General features: G+C 38.9%; 1 protein-coding gene across 3 annotated transcripts; it reads right to left on the bottom strand.

Annotated features, from left to right (window-relative positions):
• Window positions 1-3,980: 3,980 nt before the first annotated feature.
• On the bottom strand, window positions 3,981-20,760 carry hsdl1 (hydroxysteroid dehydrogenase like 1). 3 transcript variants are annotated; one of them, XM_043684330.1, is made up of 5 exons: window positions 20,395-20,760; window positions 19,115-19,573; window positions 9,355-9,800; window positions 8,141-8,368; window positions 3,981-5,319 (listed from the first exon to the last, which is right to left on the bottom strand). In XM_043684330.1, the coding sequence occupies exons 2-5, from the start codon at window positions 19,332-19,334 to the stop codon at window positions 5,224-5,226; spliced, it is 990 nt and encodes a 329-aa protein (XP_043540265.1). In that variant the 5' UTR covers window positions 19,335-19,573; window positions 20,395-20,760; the 3' UTR covers window positions 3,981-5,223. The 3 variants fall into 3 exon arrangements, with proteins under 3 accessions (XP_043540265.1, XP_043540261.1, XP_043540271.1); XM_043684326.1 differs by lacking the exon at window positions 20,395-20,760 and adding an exon at window positions 19,744-19,956; XM_043684336.1 differs by lacking the exon at window positions 20,395-20,760 and having other exon boundaries at window positions 19,115-19,730.
• Window positions 20,761-23,994: the final 3,234 nt, after the last annotated feature.

Below are 23,994 nucleotides of genomic sequence, written 5' to 3'. Positions count from 1 at the left end.
ACTAGTTTGGTTTGGGATTATGTTCAGCATGGACTGGTTGAACCATACTGTATGATTCAATAGTGCACCAGTAAATAGGAGAGGCAAAAGTGGAATTTTTTAGGACCAATTTGCATTTATGCCCGATCCCATACAATCATAGTTTTAGGCCTCTGTTTGCAACCATTGGAAATAATATTACAAATCAAATGAAATGTCTTCTTCTTAACAATTAGTCCAACAGAGGAACAAAATGGCAACTTGTTCTAAGTGTCACATCCATGTCTAAATTCAGAATTCTAATTACCTAATGTGAGATAATTGCCAATCAGGTCTTGTCAGAAGATAAAGTGTGTCTATTCAAAAGTGTCTTATCATCTTCCCCTTTGGTCCATGTCTTATGGAGTAACCACATTACATTGAAGATTTAATAGCAGAGTACACAAAACTCCAGGGGAAAACTGTAAACTTAATGCTATAGTCTACACTTCATTAAACCATTGACCACACCAACCAGATTTTTTTAATTCATTTATTAAGTGTGAATATTAGCTGAACCAATATTAGTTTCCATTGAGAATGTGGTAGTGAGCTGCCTTCTTGAATTCTTGCAGTCCACTTGTTGTAGGTATCCCCACATGCTGTTAGGGAGTTTAAGGATTTTGACACAATGACACTGAAGGAATGGTAATATATTTCCAAGTCAGGATAGTGAATGCATTGGAGGAAAACTTGGAAGTAATGATATGCCCATTTGATATGTAAGTTTGAATTACATTTGGTGGTATGTTTTTTGTTCACATCTTCAATCACATCCTTCCTACCAGTTTGCATATGCCATTACTTATCAGTGTATCTCGCTAATGAGCCCACAAAAAACTTTATTGACCAATACTTGTAAAGCTACCCCAAGTCCTAAGTGGGGTTGATTATGAACTACACCAACCCTCATTTTAGCTTAATTTATCATAATCTCTCCCTCTCCTATCTTTCTGCTCTGAACTTCCCTCTCTTTCCCCCATTTTTCTCATTCCCCATCCCTTTTCCAATGTCACAATAAAAGGTGCTTCATATTTTGATTTTATATTTAAATTCAAACATATTCTTGTTTGACCAACTGGCTTTGCTCATTCAAAAGACGAAAGCTAATTATAATGTGATGACAAATGGTATAACTAGGGTAAAATGGAACTAGAGACAAAAGGAAAATCTGTAATGCAACAAATGAACCTGTTGAACTATCCTGGTGTCCTGTGATTTTTGACCTTGTCCAACCCAGTCCAACACTGGCACTTCCACATCTTATCTAAGGAATGTTATACTGGCTTTGGCTATTGTTCAGAGAAAGTCCACTAGGTTGATCCCAGGTATAGAATGATTATCTTGAGATGTTAGTCATGTCCTCATTAGAGTTGACAAAAATAGGAGGCAATCTGATTGAAATACAAACAAGTCTATGGGGACTTTACAAGTTAACCACAGAGAGGCTTTTTCCTCTCCTTGGCAGAGTCTGGTACCAAAGCACACAATCTCAGAATATGGGCGCAACCAATAAAAGAGAGATGGGAAGGAATTTCCTTTTTCAGAGGCTAGTGAATCTAAGGAATTCTTTACCAGAGGCCTGTTAAGCCAAGGTCGGTAAGTATTTTCAAAACTGAAATGAAGTTGAAGATAATTGGATCAGCCATGATCTCATGGAATGATACTCAAAAGACTACCCTTGTTTCTATGTCTTATATCTTATTGATAGCAAAGGTTGTGGAACTCTTCAGAAAATTACATTCTCTTTCATCTGTCCTTAACACGCATAAACCAAATTCACAGATAGTGTGGGGGCGTGGCTAGATCTTTGAAGCTGGAAATTTACAAAGCATCCAGAACTTTAATACTGCCACAGATTATACATACCAATCCTCATTTGTAATTTTGAACAACCACACTTTGTGTCTGAGATAACTTTCATGGCTTACTGAAGTTGGGGAATTGTGTCTTAATTTGTTAATTTCATTGAGATACCGATGCACAGGTTTCCATATCACATCTTTAAGTAACTTCATATCGTGTGTTGGTAAACTCCCTCTGATACTTGTATCTTTAAGTTTTCTAAATGCAGATAGTTTCAGGCCAAATATGATCAAGGCTCATAATCCTCCCTCTAATGTTGATTAACTTTTAACATCAATACCCTGCTTTCACCCTTTCAGTCACTCTTCAAATCAGTACCTATGTTAATTTAATGGAAAAAGCAGAATTTAAGTCAATATTGAATACACATGCCCAACAGCTATATGCTGTGCAGTGCTTTGACTGCTGTCAGCTGCTAGAAGGCATTACAAACAGCATTTTTGTCAAAGGACAACTTGCATGCTGTTCTGCATCAAACTCTTGTGAAATAACCTTCAAATGTGTGTGCTAATTGCCTGGTGAATACAAACTCACGATATGTAACATCCTTTCCCCGGTAGCCCTGTACAAAGGTATCTATGGCTGATCTCATCCCAGCCAGTCATGCAGTACTCCCATCTTATTGCACATGGATACTTATGCCTGTATACTTGAAGTAAGAAATCAGGGCATGTATAATGATGAACAGTGGAGTTAACCCACAACCTCACTTACCACCTGCTCACCATTCCCTGTACCCCTACAGTCAGTTTCTTGGGCAATTAGGGATAAGCAATAAATGTTGACCTTCCCACAAATTCTCACATCCCATGAAAGGATAAAATATTAAACATGATGAGAAGAATATTCTTTAAATTGTTTTAAAAGCTATGACTAAATTTAGAAGTGGCATTGACAATAAACGTTTAATATCTTTCCATGAGGCACAGAAAATTATAGGAACTATTTGCAGGTAATATTTTAGCCAAAAGATGTCATACATGGTTAATGTCTGTAATGAGAAATGAAATTATAGGTCCACTTTATTGTCGAATGTCAAATAGATAATGATTATTTCTCTTCAGTTGTTTTCAGGCTGTACCGAAGAATATTCATATGGTGCAACAACTGGAGAGAAGTTACTACATGATCTTGAAGCTTCCAAGTCATACAATGACAATCAAGAATTAAGAATGCTGTAGAAGTGGTCAGATGACTGCTTTTGTAACCACCCTCCACCTCTGCCCCAACAAACGTTGCATTGTCATTTACTGTCAAATATGAATGTAACAGCAAACCTGTGTTTGTTGGTGTCTCAGGACAGATATGACTAGAAACTATTCACAATTCTCACCCGTATCTCAGGATGGGAGCAGGGGGTAATTCAGGAAATATGGCAGAGTAGATGGGGCAGAGTAAGTGAGGGGAGAAGAGGCACATTGATAGGTAGAGAAAGGGGCCTGGCTATGAAAGGGGCCTGGGTGACTTTTGAGGGGAGAGGATAGAGGTTGAATTGATGGGGCTGGATGAGGAGGCAGGGTAAAAAGGGAGCAATAAAAGTTCACAGGATCTTAAAAGATTTTACCTCCAGGTTGAAACAATTGCACTAAAAATGCTCATACTGTTATCAAAAGTAGTATGGAATATAAAGGTTATTGGTACAAGTATATTTCCACAAGACCTTCATTACATATTAATTAAGATATTTTGTGCTGTATTGGGTACCAGAATGCAGGAAGTATGTTTAAACATTAAAATATACTGCAGATACATTAAAACTCTAAAGCTAAATACATGGATGCCAGACGTCTATCAACAGGTTGAATACTATTGACATGAAACACTAATTTGGTTTCTCTCCACAAATGCTCCCTGACCTGTTGAGTACTTTCATACATTTTTGGTTCTCATGACTGCTGTTTCTTAATAAAAAGAGTTGAAATGAAAGACAAATTTCAGTTACACTCTGCCTAACTTGAACCCTTGTGTTTACTACTTTATGGCTTTCTTCATTATCCTTTCAATACATCTTTTACCAAGTAATTTGTAATGCCTTTTCAATTAATCTTATACCAGATTTTAGTGACCAGTAACTGAAACAGTGAAATGTGCACATGTTTTGACTCAATGTACATTTTAATATATTCTAGTTATTTGCTATAAAGGCCACATCGGACATTCTTCAACACCAATAATAGTTACAGATCATATGAAAAAAAAGGACCATAAAACCTTACACCATAATTAGAGCATCTTACCTCACACTACTTTTAAGCAACACTCAAATTCTACTTGGTAAAACTTAAATTAGCACAAACAAATATTTACCTACAACAATGCTATAAGTAGTATGAGAAGCCTGGTATTCCAGCTGGATGTGATCAAATGGGCGTTGAAGGACATAGCTCACTCAATAGGTTACAATAATGTAACAAACCAAATATTTTTTTAATAAAAGTGACCCACAGAGCATTAAATGCTTATATTCAATATTTACTATACTACAGAAGTCATGTAATACCTATGAATACTGTCTAGCTGTACTTCAATATTGAAACTTGCTCAATTAATGAACAAAATTAGTAAATATTTTGGACTAAATCTGAATTTTATATGCATATTAATGACCAGAAAAACAGCAAACTGTAGGCAAACATTGTAAGTCAATAAATGAAATCAGCAAATAAGCCATGTGTAGCTAACACATTCTAACCTAATAACTAATTTGTATGTAAATACATAAGGTTTAATAAATATGGCACTTATTTAAACATCCAGTAGAGATGTACAATATATAATTAGAAAATTCATATTTTTTTCAGAAGCAGAATGTATACCTGATTCTGTAAATCCTTCAGACTTTCAAACAAATGTAAAATATAGATTTTGAATTGGATAACCAGGTGAAGACAAGAAGTACAATGAGTCCTCCAATCTTTTTAATAGTTAACTGTGGCTTAAACTCTCTTTGGGGTATTTAATTACTGATGTTCAATGAAAAAATTATGGTGAGGTATTCACATTCTGGGAACTCAGACAACTGAATTAATGTTTGTTTAGGAATACTCCTTGGAATATTTCCTCATAGGGTATGGATAAACTACTTGTGTGGACAGGTTAATTATGAGTGGCAACAAAAATACCATGAGGTTACTGGTATAAGTAGTATTTCCATTTTGGGAGTTTTATAGATATGAGGATATCACGTCATCCATGTTTCTTCCAGTTAACCAAGTTTTTTGCAAAATAAATATTTTTATAGTCACAAACAACATTGTATATTATGTAATCCTGCTGACACAGGGTGGTGATAGCTCTGCACACACTTATGGTTTGCTGTCCTGCCAGCATGTCTTTGGGTTATGATTCATGTGCTGCCTTTCTGCACAAACTGGTGTTCATCAGAGTAACTCCCCATACCCATAGCCATTCAGGCATGTACTGGGCAAATAAAAACTGCAAAGGAAAACAAATAGAAAATCACAAAGATAATTTCATACAGCCAATAAATTATTTAAAATATATTAAAAAAGATTTTCCACAAAGATTATCTGAACGTCTATTAAAATGTTCAATGGCCTAAAAAAGCTTCTTTATCCATAAATTGGCTCCAAAAGGAAAATAATTTCATATCTTTGAAAGAAAATGTAGCACATTGAATATGACAATGAATAATCATGTTCAGAAGTGAATTTGGCTTAATTCTGTTTTTTTAATATCTTTCTACCATGATTCCCTCTTCAATTCTGTATATCATTGTCCACTTGTCAAATGGTTCATGAGCAGCCTCCTCTTCCTTTCTTTTGGCCTTCCTCTATCAATTCTTCATCACATCTGCACATGCCTAATACAATTGATTTGTTATTTTGTCCACAACATCAATCAAAAATGTTCTTGTATCATTGCTAATGTTTCATTGTTTGTTTTCTGAACTTAACTGCTTTGAAGAGTGACCTTTGTTTCAAACTCAGACTCTAAACAAAACCCTTTGCAATTCTTTTTTGCAGTTCCCTGTTCAAACTGACTCATTGATATTCCCTTCCTTCTGTTAAATGCATTTTTTTTCTAGAATTCCTAGCCATCTCTTTCTTAGCATATTCTGCTGTTTCAGTTATATTTCCCAGGCATTGTCTGACCTGATGCAAATGCTTGTTTATTGGAATGCTAACGGTTGTTTCTAGAATAGAAATACATTCACAGTTCGGGTTTTACCCACATTGATCTTTAATAGGGTGGCATGGTGGCTCAGTGGTTAGCACTGTTGCCTCACAGCACCAGGGTCCCGGGTTCGATTCCAACCTCGGGTGACTGTTTGTGTGGAGTTTGCGTGGCTTTCCTCCGGGTGCTCCGGTTTCCTCCGCAGATCAGGTGAATTGGCCATGCTAAATTGCCCATAGTGTTAGGTGCATTAGTCAGAGGGAAATGGGTCTGGGTGGGTTATTCCTTGGTGTGGACTTGTTGGGCCAAAGGGCCTGTTTCCACACTGTCTAATCTAATCTAATCTAATCTAATCTAATCTAAATGTATAATCCATTGCTACATCATGCACGCTAACAGCTGTGTTTTTCACTTTTGACACTTGACATCCTTCATTAGTTGACTACTTATATTTAGGGAGATAAATACCTTATTTGTATTTGATGTTAATGGTTGAGGGGATGATATGAAGAGAGCTTTAAAAAGAACTCCTTTTCTATCTACCCAAGTTATCGACCCAATCTAGGCTATAATTCATATTTTGGTTTAACTCAGATCAACAATCTTCTGGCCTAATGACAATATCGTCAATTTTTAGAAAGGATGGCTGCTTCGGCCTGTTTAGTTCCAATGAACATTTCATTAATTCATTCAATGTCTTCAGAAAAGAGACGACTAGTACATTTCAGACTAAATATTTTTTAGTGATGCGACAAGCAAGAGTGATACTACTAAACTAAGCTCTCATCTTCATCACAGTGGCTTGAGCACATGATGTACACTGATGCTGCAATAAAATAGTGAAGAAACAGAACAAAGTATAATAACCAGAGGTGCCATCTACTAAATGAATTTAAAAGAGCATCAGAGTTCAACATCCTAATCAATTTTTATCCAACTAACTTGAAAATAGAGTATCTGTTCTTTAAACATATTTTTCTTTGTGACACCTTGTATATAAATTGGTCAAAATACTTTATACATTATGTTAGTTCTGGATGTAGGTTTGCTCGCTGAGCTGGAAGGTTCGTTTTCAGACATTTCATCACCGTACTAAGTAACATCTTCAGTGAGTTTTCGAATGAAGCATTGGTGGTGTAGCCCGCTTTCTATTTATATGTTTGAGTTTCCTAGAGTTGGTGATGTCATTTCATGCAGTTACATCATTTCCTGTGGTGATGTCATTTCCTGTGGTTTTTCTCAGGGGTGGTAAATGGGATCCAAGTCAATGTGTTTGTTGATAGAGTTCCGGTTGGAATGCCATTCTTCTAGAAATTCTCGTGCATGTCTCTGGCTTGTCATAGGATGGATATGTTGCCCCATCAAAGTGGTGCCCGTCCTCATCTGTATGTAAGGATACTTGTGAGAGTGGGTCATGTCGTTTTCTGGCTCGTTGATGTTCATGTATCCTAGTGGCTAGTTTTCTGGATGTTTGTCCAATGTCAACACTACATTGGACAAACAAGTAGAAAACTAGCCATCAGGATACATGAACATCAACTAGCCACAAAACGACATGACCCACTCTCACTAGTATCCTTACATACAGATGAGGACAGGCACCACTTTGACTGGGACAACATATCCATCCTATGACAAGCCAGAGACATGCACGAGAATTTCTAGAAGAATGGCATTCCAACCGGAACTCTATGAACAAACACATTGACTTGGATCCCATTTACCACCCCCTGAGAAAAACCACAGGAAATGACATCACCACAGGAAATGATGTCACTGCATGAAATGACATTACCAACTCTAGGAAACTCAAACATATAAATAGAAAGTGGGCTACACCACCAGTGCTTCATTCGAAGGCTCACTGAAGATGTTACTTAGTATGGTGACGAAATATCTGAAAACGAACCTTCCAGCTCAGCGAGCAAACCTACATTCAGAACCTCAACCTGAGCTCAAAATCTTCTCAAAACTCACTAACATTATATTAGTGATTGACTATACTTCAACAGTGTTGGATGTAAAAAGCTTTAGAATGTAAGAGATTGTAAAAGATTCTATATAAATTCAAGTCCTTTGATGTAAATTTTGGACGTCAACAATACTGAACTATAATCACCTGTATAGAATGCATCCAGTAACCAGATGTCCTGTGTGATACTCCAAGGGTTGAAATTGCATGATGTGCGTAAACATTTGCTGATGGTGCTAGCCATGTGTTGATGCAGAATCCATCAGTGCGTGTGGCTGTGTTGGTTTTTACATGAAATGGCAACAAGCTTTGAACAAAAATTCCTTTAGATGCACATTCAAAGTGCAAAGCTCTACTAAAATGATCCAAATACATCTGAAAAAAACAACAAAGTACATTTGAAAATGTAGAATTCCTAAGTATAGGGTTTAGGCCAATTCTAAATTAACAAATACATAAAATTTACCATTTTCTTTAAAGGTCAAGATGACAGCCTATAATTAGAAGACACAATGATTTCCAGAAGTTGATAGTTCTAATTTTCCAAATGCAAAACACTGGCAGTGAATCAAGGTAGCTAATACACTTACAAATGCTGTTAACAGGCAAGCTTTCCCCCACCCATCTCAGCTGTAAAGTTGCTGTGATGCTTTGTCATATATTTCCATCAGGTTACCTGCCTAAACATTAATTAGGATAATCACAAAAGGAACATTTTTTTCAAATAGGAAAGAATTGTAATTTAAATCTTATATTTTTAATGGGCAAGAATTTGAGTGGGTGATGCAAACACAACAGCCTAGCTATCTTATCAATGATTACTTAAAGCATTTGTTATGAAAAATCACAATATAATTGAACAACTATGACTCATGAGTCAATTAATTTGCATGGAGAGTGCACTTATAATTTTAGATATAACATTCAGATTTAAAACTTCAAAAAGGCTATGAATGTGGTATTGTTAATACAAATTAATTCTGGAGCTTCTCGCAAGTAGTCAGTCTTGCAGCACAGAAACAAATCCTTTGGTCCAACCCGTCCATGCTGACAGGTTTCCTGAAGTGAACTAGTCCCATTTGCCTGCGTTTGGCTCATATCCCTCTAAACCCTTTCTATTTGTTTACCTGTCCAAATGTCTTTTAAATGTTGTAATTGTACTCGCCTCCACCACTTCCTCTGGTAGTTCATTCCACATACACATCATCCTCTGTGTGAAAAAGTTGCCCTTCAGGTCCCTTTTAAATCTTTCCACTCTTGCCTTAAACCCATGCCCTCTAGCTTTGGAATTCCCTGCCCTAGGGAAAATGTGGGCATACAGTTAAATGGCATATTATATTTGCAGAAGTCATTAGAGATACCTTAGTGCTTGAATACATAGCCATCTGTGGTGTGGGCTTACAGCAAGACCCTGATGAAATGTTAACAATAGCTCCTTTTTTTCTCTGTATCATTCCGGGTAACAAAATATGGATCATCATGTTGGTTGCAGCAATGTTTACATTTATGAGATCCCAGAGTTTGTCCTCAGATATATTTAAGAAAGATCGTGGATGCTCATAAGGCACATCAACACTATTCACCAGGATGCCTATTTCTTTATCTTTTAGAGCTTCTCGGATTGGCTGGTATATTTCTCGTCCTCTGGTAAAATCAGCTTCTATTACAATGGTTTCAACATTAAACGTGTCTGAAATGGCAGTGGCTGTAGATTCCAGCTTGCTTCGGTTATGGCTAATGAGAATCAAATTAATGCCTTGGCGAGCCAACTCTTCAGCATAAGCCTTGCCAATCCCATCTGCTCCACCTAAGGAAACAATGGTAAATCTATTACTATCAAAATGAAATTATATATCATTATAATAGAAACTGACAAAGATGTACCTCAGCCCTATCCATTAACACAAATACAGTTGTAGAGTCATAGAGATGTACAGCATGGAAACAGACCCTTCGGTCCAACCCGTCCATGCCGACCAGATATCCCAACCCAATCTAGTACCACCTGCCAGCACCTGGCCAATATCCCTCCAAACCCTTCCTATTCATATACCCAGCCAAATTCCTTTTAAATGTTGCAATTGTACCAGCCTCCACCACATCCTCCGCAGCTCATTCCATACACGTACCAATCACTGCGTGAAAAAGTTGCCCCTTAGGTCTCTTTTATATCTTTCCCTCCCTCACCCTAAACCTATACTCTCTAGTTCTGGACTCCCCGACCCCAGGGAAAAGACTTTGTCTATTTATCCTATCCATGTCCCTCATAATTTTGTAAACCTCTATAAGGTCACCCCTCAGACTCCGACGCTCCAGGAAAAACAGCCTCAGCCTGTTCAGCCTCTCCCAATAGCTCAGATCCTTCAACCCTGGCAACATCCTTCTAAATCTTTTCAGAACCCTTTCAAGTTTCACAACATCTTTCCAATAGGAAAGAGACCAGAATTGCATGCAATATTTCCTGTTGTAATCTGAGGTAACCCCCTTTGCTGTCCACTACACCTCCAGTTTTGGTGTCATCTGCAAACTTACTAACTGTACCTCTTATGCTCGCATCCAAATCATTTATGTAAATGACAAAAAGTAGAGGGCCCAGCACTGATCCTTGTAGCACTCCACTGGTCACAAGCCTCCAGTCTGAAAAACAACCCTCCACCACCATTCTCTGTCTTCTACCTTTGAGCCAGTTCTGTATCCAAATAGAAACATACGAATGCTTCTAAAGCCTCTTCAGAAAATGCTGGGTGACTATCCCAGCTAAAGATGGAATTGAGGCTTCGCTTGACTCAAGGAATGTCGGCATTTTTGCTGCACTGTGACTATTATAAAGATTGGCAAAGGTGTTATGTTTCACAAAAACAAAGTAGAAATTAGAAGATTTGAGAAGTGCGCCCAAAATCCCCTGTTTCTGTGGTAGGCATCTCCAACTGCCACCTCGAAAATGTGGAATTACTCTTGTAGAAGTTTAAATTGTTCAAAACATTGTTGGTATAAAATTTGTCCACAATTAAATAAAATAAAGCAAACTCAATTTGTAATTTTTGGCAAATATAATTGGACAATATACTCTTAAATCAAGTTAGATATAATCAGATGTTTGCAAATGGCAAACGTAGCAGCATATACAATATCAAGAGTAATGTGCAGTGTGATTGTTAACGAAGGATCAAATGATAAACCTCTAAAATCTTGATAGTTTTCTGTATGGTAATAGTTGCCAACATGCCTTTCAACTTAAGTTCTTCACTTCCACTACTCAAATGTATGTCTTTGAGGCTAGTGCATTTTTTGTGCTTTAGCGGTTATGGGGAAGAGGAAAACACCATTTCCTATCGTAGCAAATATTTAGGAGAACACAACCAGCATAATGGGGTATATGACCAAAAGAAAGCCAATGCTTATCTGGAAGCTAGACCACAGCTTAAAAAAAATGTGGGATTGAGCCAGTATTTTCAACAGAGTGAAAAGCAGCAAGGAATAGGATTGGGAAGCAGCACTACAATAAATATGGGTGAATGAAACAATGAATTCACTTAGTTAAGATTATTTTAAATTAAGATTATTTCACCTTCAAAACTATGACTACTTGTTTTAATGATTTCTAAAGTTTAATATTGCTGAATATGTAAACTACTTTAGGTGTGAATTTTAATTGGATGTTTTAAGAAATCAAATTAGTAAAATCAATTTACAGGGAGATAAATCTTTTCCAAGGTTTGAACTGCCATCTTTAGGGTAACTTATCATTTGGACATATAACTTCACAGGCTGGAAGCACAGATCAGGAATGTTTTCTCTGTCCGCGTTAATGATGAAAATTTGCCATTTTCTTTCCCAGTATTATTTCTTGTAAAAACTGAAAGAACTGTGGATGCTGTAAATCAGAAACAAAAACAGAAATTAATGGAAAAGTTCAGCAGGTCTAGCTGCATCTGTGGGGAAGGGCCACTTGACCTGAAATGCTATCTCTGATTTCTCTCCAGACACTGCCAGACCTGCTGAGCTTTTCTAGCAATTTCTGTTTCTGTTATTTCTCCTTGTAATGGAAGTGATAAAAGGAAATGGCATAAGTAGAAAAATACATATAGTGGTACAGTTGGTTCTGCTATATCACGTTTCTTCAACGTGAATTGGCTTTAATGCAATTGAAGAATTTAGACCAATATTTGTAGAAGGCAAACTTTCCTTACATGTATGAGCTATAATGTGATTCAGAACCCATTCGTTTAAATGGCGTTGCTCTTGCACAATTTTCTCATAAAGCAAGATCGCACAAAGCAGAATTAACATGTCATATCAAAACTGATATATGTACCAATACATAAACCAAAATATGCATTGGTGCAGAGCCATATACTCTGACTTCTGGAATCTGATGCTTAGTGTATCAGTGTCATAAAAATGTTGGTCCAGCGTTGGATTTTGAGAGTTATGCATATAGGATTAGAATATTTTGTTTTATTCTAATATCTGGTGTCAATGCTACATATATTTCATAGAATCCCTACAATGCAGATAGAGGCCATTCAGCCGAACGAGTCTGCATTGACTCTCCGAACAGTGTCCCACCCAGACCTACCCTAAACATGTAACTCTGATTGACTGTGTCTAATCCACCAAGGCTGCATATCCCTGGACACTACAAACAATTTAGCACAGCCAATCCACCTAATCTACATATCTTTAGATTGTGGGAGGAAATCTCATCATCCAGCAAACACCAATGCAGATACAGAGAGAACGTGCAAACTTCAGATAGTCCATAAGACCACAAAACATAGAGACAGAAATTAGGCCATTCAGCCCATCAAATCTGGTCTGTTTTAAGATAAGTTTTTTGGCCCCATTTTCGCATTTTCCCAACAACCTTTGGTCCCCCGGCAATGAAGAACCCATCTATCTCTGTTTTAAATATATTCAATGACCCACACCAATCTCAAGCTGAAGAGTTTCTTCTCATCTTCGTTCTAAAGGGTCTTCCCTTTACTCTAAGGTTGTCCTCGGATCCTCATCTCTCCTGCCATTGGAAATATCTTCCCAACTTCCACTCTGTCCAAGCCACTCAGTATTCTGTAAGTTTCATTCAGGTCCCTGCTCATCCTTCTAAATAGTCGCCCAAGTCTGGAACTGAACCCAGGTCCCTGGTGCTGTGAGGCAACAGTGCTAACTGCTGCCCAAACTGGGTACTGGAGATCCTGATCAGAGTGCCAAATCAAAATGGATTACAAGTCTTCAAGGTGGAAAACATTGGCATTATCTGAAAGAGTGTATGGTTAGAATACAACAACACCTTTCTGTTCACTGTTTAAAAAAAGAGAGGGAAGACTCGCAGATACCATTGTTGATAAATGACACAGGCAAATAAAGTGATTCGTGCCATTACCCTATATGTTCAAATAAACATGCCTTATATAGTTTTCAGACAAACAACATTCTAAGCTATACTGTAGAGATCTGGAGCCTGAACACGTCACTGGGGAAGGGATAACACTGCATCACAACTTCTCTAAAACACTACCAAACCAAGATGCAACATCCTCATGTAACAGCCAAAACACTACCTTTTGTATTAGGCCACACATGCCAGCCAGGTTAGGTTTAATCAAGCTCACAAACATCCAGGAAGGAATGAGATCTTTGTTAATATCAGTGATGAACTCAGACAAATTTACGGGGATTATTTGGGGAAGTACAATATTGGATTCCTACCAGAGAACAATTACAGCAGGTCTGGCAAAAGCACATAAAGTAAGGCACATACTGCTATTCAGCAGACAGAGCAAATTCAAGTATATCAGGGAAAACAAAGTGACTAATCAGTGAGGTGACTTCTGGGACTGAGGCTCAAATGTGCAGATACATCAGTGGGTATGTCTCCTCTCCACCTGGCTGTGTTGTTCATCCTGTTTACTCTGATTTACTTCACAGCCCTCCCCCCAGTTAAATTCATTCTCTCGAAGAAGGAATTCATCAAGAAAATAACTATGGATCTACACTCCTACAGTGGTAGCCAAGAAATTGGTGAACCTGACTGCATCGCGAAAGTCCTATATAAATCGTTACATGGCATGAATTTTACTCTATCGAGTACTGCTAATGCCAGAGAGGCTTCAGGGCCGGCCAATGTACGTAAACCGTGGCAAATTAAATCATAAATTGAGAATTAATGTATAATAGTGAACCCAAATACTTAGGGAGTTAGGCTATCTTGCTGAGACTTGTTATGTGCCTTCACAAGAGCATGGTCTGAGCCTGTGATCCCATTTACGCTTCAAGGGATCAATAGGAGGGACTGTAGTCAAGTGACAATGGGCCCAAAATTGGACATTCTAAATTACTTATTTCTATTTCAGCAATTAAAAGAGAATAGATGTCATTCAATAGAATAGACTTAATTATATATAGACGACAGGTGCATAATTGTGGGATTTGTCTCACAGTTACCAGGACAGGCTAAAAGTAATTGGGGTAACATTGCTGACTAAAATGGAAACTGAAATAATTGTGAGGAAATATATTAGCTGAGTGGTGGAATCTGTAAAAGGTGGAGTTTAGAAATACCAAGAGACAGAAAACAATAGTAGTAGGGGAAGGTGTTACAAAAGAAAATGCAACTAATAAAGGTATAGCTGTATTTATGAGCGACCTCAAACTGCATACAGATTGGATAGATCAAGTCAGTGCCAATACTATAGAGGAGGAAATCTTGAAGAACATATGGGATAGTTTTACAACTGAACATCTTGAGGAACCAACTAGAGGAAAGGCATCCTTGACTGGGTGTTGATTAAAAAAGGAATAATTGACAATCTAGCTGTGCATGGGCCCTTAGGGAAGAGTGACCACAATAGGATCGAACTCTTCATTAAATGGAGAGTGAAGTAATTGTTTTTGAGGTCCTGAATTTAAATAATTGAAATTACAGAGGTGTGAAGCACATGTTAGCTATACTAAGTTAAGGATCATTATTTAAAAGGGACAATGGTCAATAGGCAATGGCAAACATTTAAAAAGAGTGCATGAAAGCACTGCAAATGTTATTATTTTAGTCTTGCACAAGGATAAAATGGCAAATATGGTCAGACTATTGCTAACAAGGGAATGCAGGAATAGTATTAAATCCAAGGAAGAGGCATAAAAGTTGGCCAATAAAAGCAAACAGATTTAAGGCTTGAGAACAGTTTAGGATTCCAGCAAAGGGAGAAAACAAGGCTGATCAAAAAGGAGAAAGTAGAGTATAAGAATAAGCCTGCAAGGAATATACAAACTGATAGCAAAAGCTTCAATAGATATGTGAGGAGAAAATGATTAATTAAAACACAGATCACTATTGTCAGAAACAGGGATTTTATAATAGGAAACAACAACAGCAGACCAATTAAGTGCATATTTTAGTCCTATCTTCACAACACAAGACTTAAACAACATCCCAAAAATATGAGACAAAATACAGGGCCTAATAGAAGAGAGGAATTGAAGCGAATCTGAGTGTTCCCCAGACAGAAACCATGCATAAGACAGAAGATGCAGTCCCTACTGAAGTCCAGGTCTGAGGCATCCAAGTCAGGTGACCCTGACCTATACATGAAATCTAGGTACAATCTTCACAAAACCATCAGAGATGCCAAGAAACAATACCAACTAAGCTAGAGTCCCATGGAAAGTGACTGGCCCAGATAAAGTAACCAGGCATACACTCAGGTCCTGCATGGAGCAGCCAGCAGGAGTATTTGCAGACATCCTCACGAAGTGAGGTTCCCACCTTCTTCAAGGACTACATCCCAGTGCCAAAGAAAAATCGGGGAACGTGCCTTAACGACTACTGCCCAATGGCAATAACATCTATCACTATTAAGTACTTTGAGAGGTTAATAACGACACATTTTGACTCCACACTGCCAGATTGCCTTAATCCACTATAATTTTCCTACTGTCACAAAGGTCCACAGCAGACACCTCCTCCCTGGCTCTACCTCATCCCTGTAACATCTGGATAACAAAGACTCCTACATCAAACTCCTATTTATTGACTTTAGCTCCTCCTTCAACACCATCATTTTAACAAAACTCATCTCCAAACTCCGAGACCTAGGAATCTGCTCTCTCCTCCTGCAATTGGATTCTCAACTTCCTGACCCGTGGACTGCAATTAGTAAGCATAGGCAACAACAGCTCCTCCACAATAATCCTCTACACCAGTGCCCTGCAAGGCTGAGTATTCAGCTGCATACGATACTCCTTCATGATTGTGTGGCCAAATCCAGCTCTAACTCAATCTACAAATTTGCTGATAACACCACTGTAATGGGTCAGATCTCAAACAATGTCGAGACAGAGTACAGGAAGGAGACATACAGCTTAATGTCATGGTGCAAAGACAATAATCTCTCCCCCAATGTTAGCAAAATGAAGGAGCTGGTCATCGAATTCAGGAAGTGAAGTGGGTGACATGGTCCTGTCTGTATCAGTGGTGCTGAAGAGGAGGTGATCGAGAGCTTCAAACTCTTTGGAGTAAATATCACCAACGATCTATCTTGGTCCATCCACGTTGACGTTACAGGCAAGAAAGCACACCAACACCTCTCCATCCTCAGAAGGCTAAGGAAGTTCGGCATGTCCACATACTCTTACCCATTTTTATAGATACACTATGGGAAGTATCTTATTTGGATGCATCACAGCTTGGTATGGCAACTGCTTTGCTTAAGATCGCAAGAAATTATGGAGTTGTGAACGCAGCTTAGTCCATCACAAAAACCAGCCTTCCTCTCATTGACTCATCTACACTTCCCGCTGCCTCGGGAAAGCAGCCAACACAATCAAGGATCCCTCCCACCCCAGTTATACTCTTTTCCACTCTCTTCCATCAGGCAGAAGATACACAAGCTTGAAAACACCAACAGATTTAAGAACAGCTTCTTCCCAGCTGTTATCAGACTTATGTTAATGTAGATTTGATCTTTCTCTGCACCTTCTCTATGGCCGTAACACTATATTCTACATTCTGTTCCATTACGGTCATGTACTTACAGAGGTCATGTACTGAAATGGACTGAGAACTCGTTGGCAGACAGGAAACAAAGAGTAAGACTAAATGTATCTTTCTTCCCCCCCCCCCCAGTGGCTGGCAGGGACTAGTAGGGTACCTTGGGAATTAGTATTTGGAATCCTGCTATACACAATATATATTAATGCGGGAACTAAAAGTAACATCTCCAAGTTTGCAGATGACACAAAGCTAGATGGAAGACAATGCTGTGAAGAGGATGCAGAGAGGTTTCAGTGTAATTTGGACAAGTTACATTTTCAACTTCATGGCAGCTGAAATATAATGTGAATGTGTGAGGTTATTCACTTTGCTAGCACAAGCCAGCAAGCAGATTGTTATCTGAATGGTGGCAGACTAGGAAAGAGGTGGAGAGATCAACAAAATCTGGCATCCTCATATACCAGTTACTCTAAGTAAAGAGGAAGATACACAGGCAGTGAAAAAGACAATGATATGTTGATCTTCATCGTGTATGGATTCGAGTATAACAGCAGGGGATTGATGTACAGGGACAGACTGGTTTGGTTACAACTACATTCACTAAAGTTCAGAGGAATGTTTAGGGTGGAGAGGGGGTGTTGAGTTTCATAGAAACTGTTAAAATTTGAACAGAAATAGACAGTGCAAATGCAGGAAGGATAATCACAATGACCAAGGAGTCCCGAACCAGGGATCACAGCCTAAAGGTAAGGATTGAGCCTTTAAGGACAGAGACAAGGAGGAATTTCTTTATCCAGAGATTGGTGAGCGTGTGGAATTCTCTCCCATTAGAAACTGTTGAGGCCAAAACATTGAAGACTTTCAAGAATGATGTACACATAGTTCTTAGGACTAAAGGAATCAAAGGATATGGGGAGAAAGCGAGAACAGAATACTGAGTTGGATGGTCAGCCATGATCATATTGAATAGCAGAACAGGCTTGAAAGGCATATTCCTGCTCCTACGTTCAATGATTCTATTCCAAATGGTGTCTTTCCATAGTTGGTTGTGTATGCAAAAGCATTTTAGGCAGTATACCACAAAGGCAAAAGCTTCTCTTTATATTTAATACAACACATTAAACATACAAAGATTAATATTGCTTAAAGACTAGTAAAATTAATGATGCAATCAGCTCTTTTTTGGTGCATTCATAGAAGTGTAAATATATTTTGGCTTTGCACCAGCATTACAATTCAGAGAGTAATTCACTTGCCAAGACTTACATGAGAGCAAAACGGGGTGAGACCAGCATCTTCATCACGGAATTTCAGTCTTCTGCATTATGACGTCAATTCGTGCCCAAATTCTGGCTTTTAAAAAAATTAGGGAGTCTAGAAATATGGATGACACTGATTGTCCATTCCTTTTTGGAGGTGTTTCCTCAATATTATTGGGTGCAATGTTCAGAACTTTATGCCAGTGCGAATGAAGGGTAAAATATTGACACAACCATAGAATCCCTTCAGTGTGGAAATAGGCCATTCAGACCAACAGGTTCACACCGACCCTCCGAAGAACATCCCACCCAGACCTATTCCCACTTCCTATCCCTGTAACCCATACAATCCCCATGGTTAACGTACATAACCTACACATCCTTGAACACTATGGCAATTTTTAGTGTGACCAAACCATCTTTGGACTGTGAGAGGAAACCAGTGCACCAAGCAGAAACACATGCAGACAGGGGGAGAATGTGCAAGTGCCATACAGGCAGTTGCCCAAGGTGGAATAAATGGTCCTTGACACTCTGAAATAGCAGCGCTAACCACTGAGCCAACATTTCAAGATGACTTGACAGTTATAGCGTTTCTATAAATTTGCTCTTTCTTGGTTGTCAAGGAAGCAGGTTTCACAGTTCCTGCCAAAGAAGTCTTAGCTACTTGTTGCCATGTTACGCAAATGATGGATAGATGGTAGATGGGATGTTAACCAATCAGGCTTTTCCCAAATCCTTTTTAAAGTTTGTTCAGTGTTGTTACATCTATGCTTACAGTACAACTGCAGCACTTGATGAAAGTGTACCAAGTCTAGAGTTTAATTTGTCTCATCAGTGCCATTCACACAAAGATTGAGGAAAAGAACATACCAGTCACCAAGGCCCATTTGCCGAAGTGTTTCATCAGGTCTCTTCTGCTTACCAGTCTTGGGATGAAATGAAGTCGGACTATGTTGTAGAAATCACAGATGAGGCAGATGGTCTTCCTTGTCACGTACCATGCTCCCACAATAGCTAGTGCTTCTATGTAGGTGTTACATGTCCTGGCAATCTGTCTGTACAGTAATTGGAAACTATCCACTGCTGCCATGATTTACTGTAGGGACGACCTCTATCTTAGAGAAAGGGCATTATAGTAACCTGTCACAGTATAAAATTGTGCTTTCAGTGTAACTACAGAAAGCATTCTTAGGTCAACTGTCTGACTTTCAGAATGGGCTGCCAAATAATTTGTTGGAAAATCACTCAATGCAAAATAAGCAGTTACTTAGGGAATTATTTTGCAGCATTTGATAGTCTGTCTTGGTCCTCTTTTGTCTTTTTTACCTGCTGTAAGTAAGTAAACAAATCGAATTATTACAACATAGAGAAATTGCTTGCAGAAATTTATTTTCACATGGAGCTGGAATTTGGCATAAATTGTTTATATAGATGTGCACTTTTCATTCTAACAATCATCTCCTACACCACGCTATTATAGCACAACTGAAATACCTTACCTTAATTCAGCTCACAGACCTAATAAACTGAACAAATAATATTTGCTGCTAAGAAATTACACACAGTGACCTCTAAGGGACCCCTTTTCGAGTACAGAGGAGGAGCTTAAAGAGTTTAGCTGTTCAATGCTATGCCTTACAAAAATGTTCTTCCATCTAACGATATAATAACTAATAGATAATTTGAAGTAACTAATATTTTGATTAATTTGACTTAATTCCATTGAAATACTGACACTTCTAGGTTTATTTTGTTCCTTTCTGAAGGAATTTGATTAAAACTAAAATCTGTGCTGCAACTATTCAGAGACATATTTATCTTGCTTTAATAATTTAACTAAGTATCGTTTTTTTTAAAAAATTAAGCACCAATCAGAACTCATATGATTATATTTAACTATATAAAAATGGTCATAGATGGCAAAATGGAGATCGGCAGGTTACTATAAGTTACACTTGGGGCTGATATTCTTCCCACCCGCCATTTTTGAGCTGAAATGCTTTTCGGTGTGTGATTCATGGCACTCAATCCATAGCTCACAGCAACTTTTCTCTCATAAACTACCACTTTCACCTAATTAATTATGCACCCTTACACTCTACAATGCCCTTTGCATGTGATCCTGAGGTAGCAGAGGTGGTAGTGCTTACAAAACTTTCCATCGTTGCATCATTGGTGTCACATTTAATGTCCCGCTACACACCACTGCAGACACTGCCCTTCGCACCATGGTGCTGTGTTGTTATCATTGAGGACGTAGCTTAGAAAGGCAAGATGTCTCCCCACTTTACTCACAGGCATCGGAAGGTGCTGATGGCAGTGGTTTATCCTATAGATAGGCAAAGGAGGTCAGTCTGGATTGAAATATCAGGCGAGACTAAGTGCTATATCTGGAGTAAAACAGATTGCACAGTAGTGCGGAAAGAAAATTAGTGATCTTCTGCACTCCGTGGGGGTAAGTGTATTTTCTTTGTGCTCCCTTCTATGCACAGGGCCACATCTTACTCGTACTCTGCCCCTGTCTCTCATGGACAACGCTGATTTCATGCAAAATGTCCATTCAAGGGTACTCACTCACCCCATCCTCTGAAATGATTTTCCCTTACTGCCCTCTGTGCTTCTGACTCACTGGGGACACCTCACCATTTCCCTAGTAACTGCATCAACACTAGTTGTCCTTCCATCTGACTCAAATCCCTCTCTGTTTCATTGCAGGAAAAATGACTCAAATTATGCTGGGTTGTGGTGGTGGGGAGAGTGGGTGTCCTCACTCCATATGATCAGAGAATGTTCAAGTTGTCTGAAAAAAGAGTACGACCTTGTGTGTGAAAGGGGAGACTGCTGTGCTGCTGTGTCATTATGACCAATACCAGCTAATTCTTAACTTGTAGATACTTTCATTCCACTTACACAAGGAATACCATCTCTTCTCAGACACCAATCAGTCTCCACCCTGAGGGAGGACAGCAGCAGAGTTCCTCAACTCCACTTCTGAGGAGTATGCCATTCAACTCTCAAAGGAAATATCATCAAAACTTTTACCTGTTGCCTCCACCAGCTCAAAAACTTTCTCCTCAGTGGGTATACTACTAAGAGAAAAGTTGGGAGCGCAGTCTGATGAGCACATCAGTAACACATCTCAGCATCTAGTCAAGGAAGAAATATCCCAGGTCACTGGAACTCAATGGTCTGACAAAGACCAGGCACCTGCTCAGTCCCACACAGAAGGTAATCTCATGGTCTTGGCCATTAATAACTTCATGAAAATGTGCAGCCAGGCACAGGAATATCCACCAGGATTGTCATAGGCTCTCACTAAATTGTATTGAAGGATGGAAGAGTCCAATAATGTTATCAGGACTGTGCTGGCTCCATTATGTGTGCGTTTGATTGGTAACCTTTATGGAGAGCCAAATCCACTGGATGTCTGCAGAGCATATGGGCACCTGCACTCCATTTATTTAGAATTATTGACTGAGAACGGGATGAGGGATTTTGAATTTACTCTGAATGATCCTTGCAGAAGGCACCCATAGGAAAGAGAAACCGCAAACAGGAACCCCAGAAGCTTCCTCTTAGGATATTCCAGATGACTCTGGGTAATCTAAGATGGAGGACAGGAAAATTTCTGGCTGTAACAGCCTTTTTTGAGGTGTTTTAGGTGATTTCCTCGAATTCCAGGAGCAGCAATTGCTATTTTATATGCTGTTGCATTGTTTTGGAATTTTGGAAAAAGAAAGTCAAAACAACAGCAGTTTTAAAAGGGAGAAGAACAGACAAAGGAAGCACATGGTGAGTTCAGTGCAGAAGAGAGAGGGAGAGACAGAGAAAGAAACTGACACCACAGTGAACCTGCACAGTTACCACCTTTGCTGTTTGAATTCATGGTATCGCTGAACATCGGAGTGTGTCTGGGAAAATTAACAAACAGTGCAATTCACAACTGATCTTGGAAGAACTGTTTGGGCGAAGTCACAGCACAGAAACAGATAAGTGAATTGTGCCCTTACAGAAAGTCTGCAGTTGTGAGTAGAGTAGGTTCGTACTTGTTTATATGTTTTTTTGAGATATGTCTCTTGATTAAACTTAAAATATAAGCCGTAACTATTAATTTAACCTGGACAGTGTTTTGAGAGGAATAAGACAGTGTTATGTTTTGGGTCTGTAGATGGTAAAGGAGCAAAAATGGCCTTTAGTCGAATGATATGCGCTTCTTGACATTTGGGAGTTTACGAGTTACTGTGGAATATATCTGCAATAAATGCTGTTGGTTGCAAATCCTATCAGATTAAATGGATCGGTTGGAGATACAGTTAGAGGCAATTACAAGAGCAAGGAGATGTGATGTATGGCAGTTATAGGAAGGGGGAAAAGTCGAAGATACAGACACATAGATGGGTTAAATTCAGGAAAGGTAAGAGAGGTAGGCAGGTAGTGCAGGAGTCTTCTATCGCTATCCCCACTTCAAACAAGTATGCTGTTTGGAAAATGTAGGGAGTGATCAATTCACAGGGGAACGTAGCATGAACAGCCAAGTTTCTGGTATTGAGACAGGCTTTAATGCAACGAGGGGTACGTCAGGTTCCAAGACATCAAATTGTATTCGGGGACTCTCTAGTCCGAGGTACAGACACACGTTTCTGTGGCCAGCAGCAAAAAATCAGAATGGTGTGTTGCTTCCCTGGTGCCAGGATCAAGGATGTCTCCGAGAGGGTGCAGAAAGTTTTCAAGGGGGAGAGGGACCAGCAAGAGGTCATTGTCCACATTAGAACCAACAACATAGGAAGGGAAAAGCTTGAGCTTCTGAAGGGAGATTACAGAGAGTTAGACAGGAATTTAAAAAGGAGGTCACTGAGAGTGGTAATATCTGGATTACTCCTGGTGCTATGAGCTAGCAAGGGCAGGAATAGGAAGATAGAGCAGATGAATGCATAGCTAAGGAGCTGGTGTATGGGAGTAGGATTCACATTTTTGGATCATTGGAATCTCTTTTAGGGTAGAAATGACCTTTACAAGAAGGACAGATTGCACCTAACTTGGAGGGGGGCTAATAACTTAAACTATTTATTTCAATGCAAGGGGCCTAACAGGGAAGGCAGATGAACTCAGGGCATAGTTAGGAACATGGGACTGGGATATCATAGCTATTAAAGAAACATGGCTCAGGGATGGACAGGACTGGCAGCTTAGTTCCAGGATAAGGGATAGCATTACAGCTGTACTGAGGGAGGATATTCCCAGAAATACATCCAGCGAAGTTATTTGGATGGAACTGAGAAATAAGAAAGGGATGATCACCTTATTGGGATTGTGTTATAGACCCCCAAATAGTCAGAGGAAAATTGAGAAACAAACTTGTAAGGAGATCTCAGCTATCTTTAAGAATAATAGGGTGGTTACGGCAGGGGATTTTAACTTTCCAAATATAGTCTGGGACTGGCATAGTATTAAGGGTTTAGATGAAGAGGAATTTGTTAAGTGTGCACAAGAAAATTTTCTAATTTAGTGTGTGTGGATGTATCTACTAGAGAAGATGCAAAACTTGAACTACTCTTGGGAAATAAGGCAGGGCAGATAACTGAGGTGTCAGTGGGGGAGCACTTTGGGGCCAGCGACCATAATTCTATTAGAGTTAAAATAGTGATGGAAAAGGATAGACCAGATCTAAAAGTTGAAGTTCTAAATTGGAGAAAGGCCAATTTTGACGGCATTAGGCAAGAACTTTCGAAAGCTGATTGGGGCAGATGTTC

Source organism: Chiloscyllium plagiosum, chromosome 3, assembly GCF_004010195.1.
Source record: "Chiloscyllium plagiosum isolate BGI_BamShark_2017 chromosome 3, ASM401019v2, whole genome shotgun sequence".
Taxonomy (NCBI): domain Eukaryota; kingdom Metazoa; phylum Chordata; class Chondrichthyes; order Orectolobiformes; family Hemiscylliidae; genus Chiloscyllium; species Chiloscyllium plagiosum.
Note: the sequence above shows the minus strand (reverse complement) of the source record. Positions and strands in the feature narration are given on the sequence as shown.

Coding starts and splice junctions, on each gene's coding strand:
- hsdl1 (XM_043684330.1), bottom strand. CDS start 19,334: ATGGCAGCAGTGGATAGTTTCCAATTACTGTACAGACAGATTGCCAGG. Junction 9,801..19,114: donor CAAATGGGCCTTGGTGACTG/GTATGTTCTTTT, acceptor TTGTTTCCTTAG/GTGGAGCAGATGGGATTGGC. Junction 8,369..9,354: donor CTATGTATTCAAGCACTAAG/GTATCTCTAATG, acceptor TGTTTTTTTCAG/ATGTATTTGGATCATTTTAG.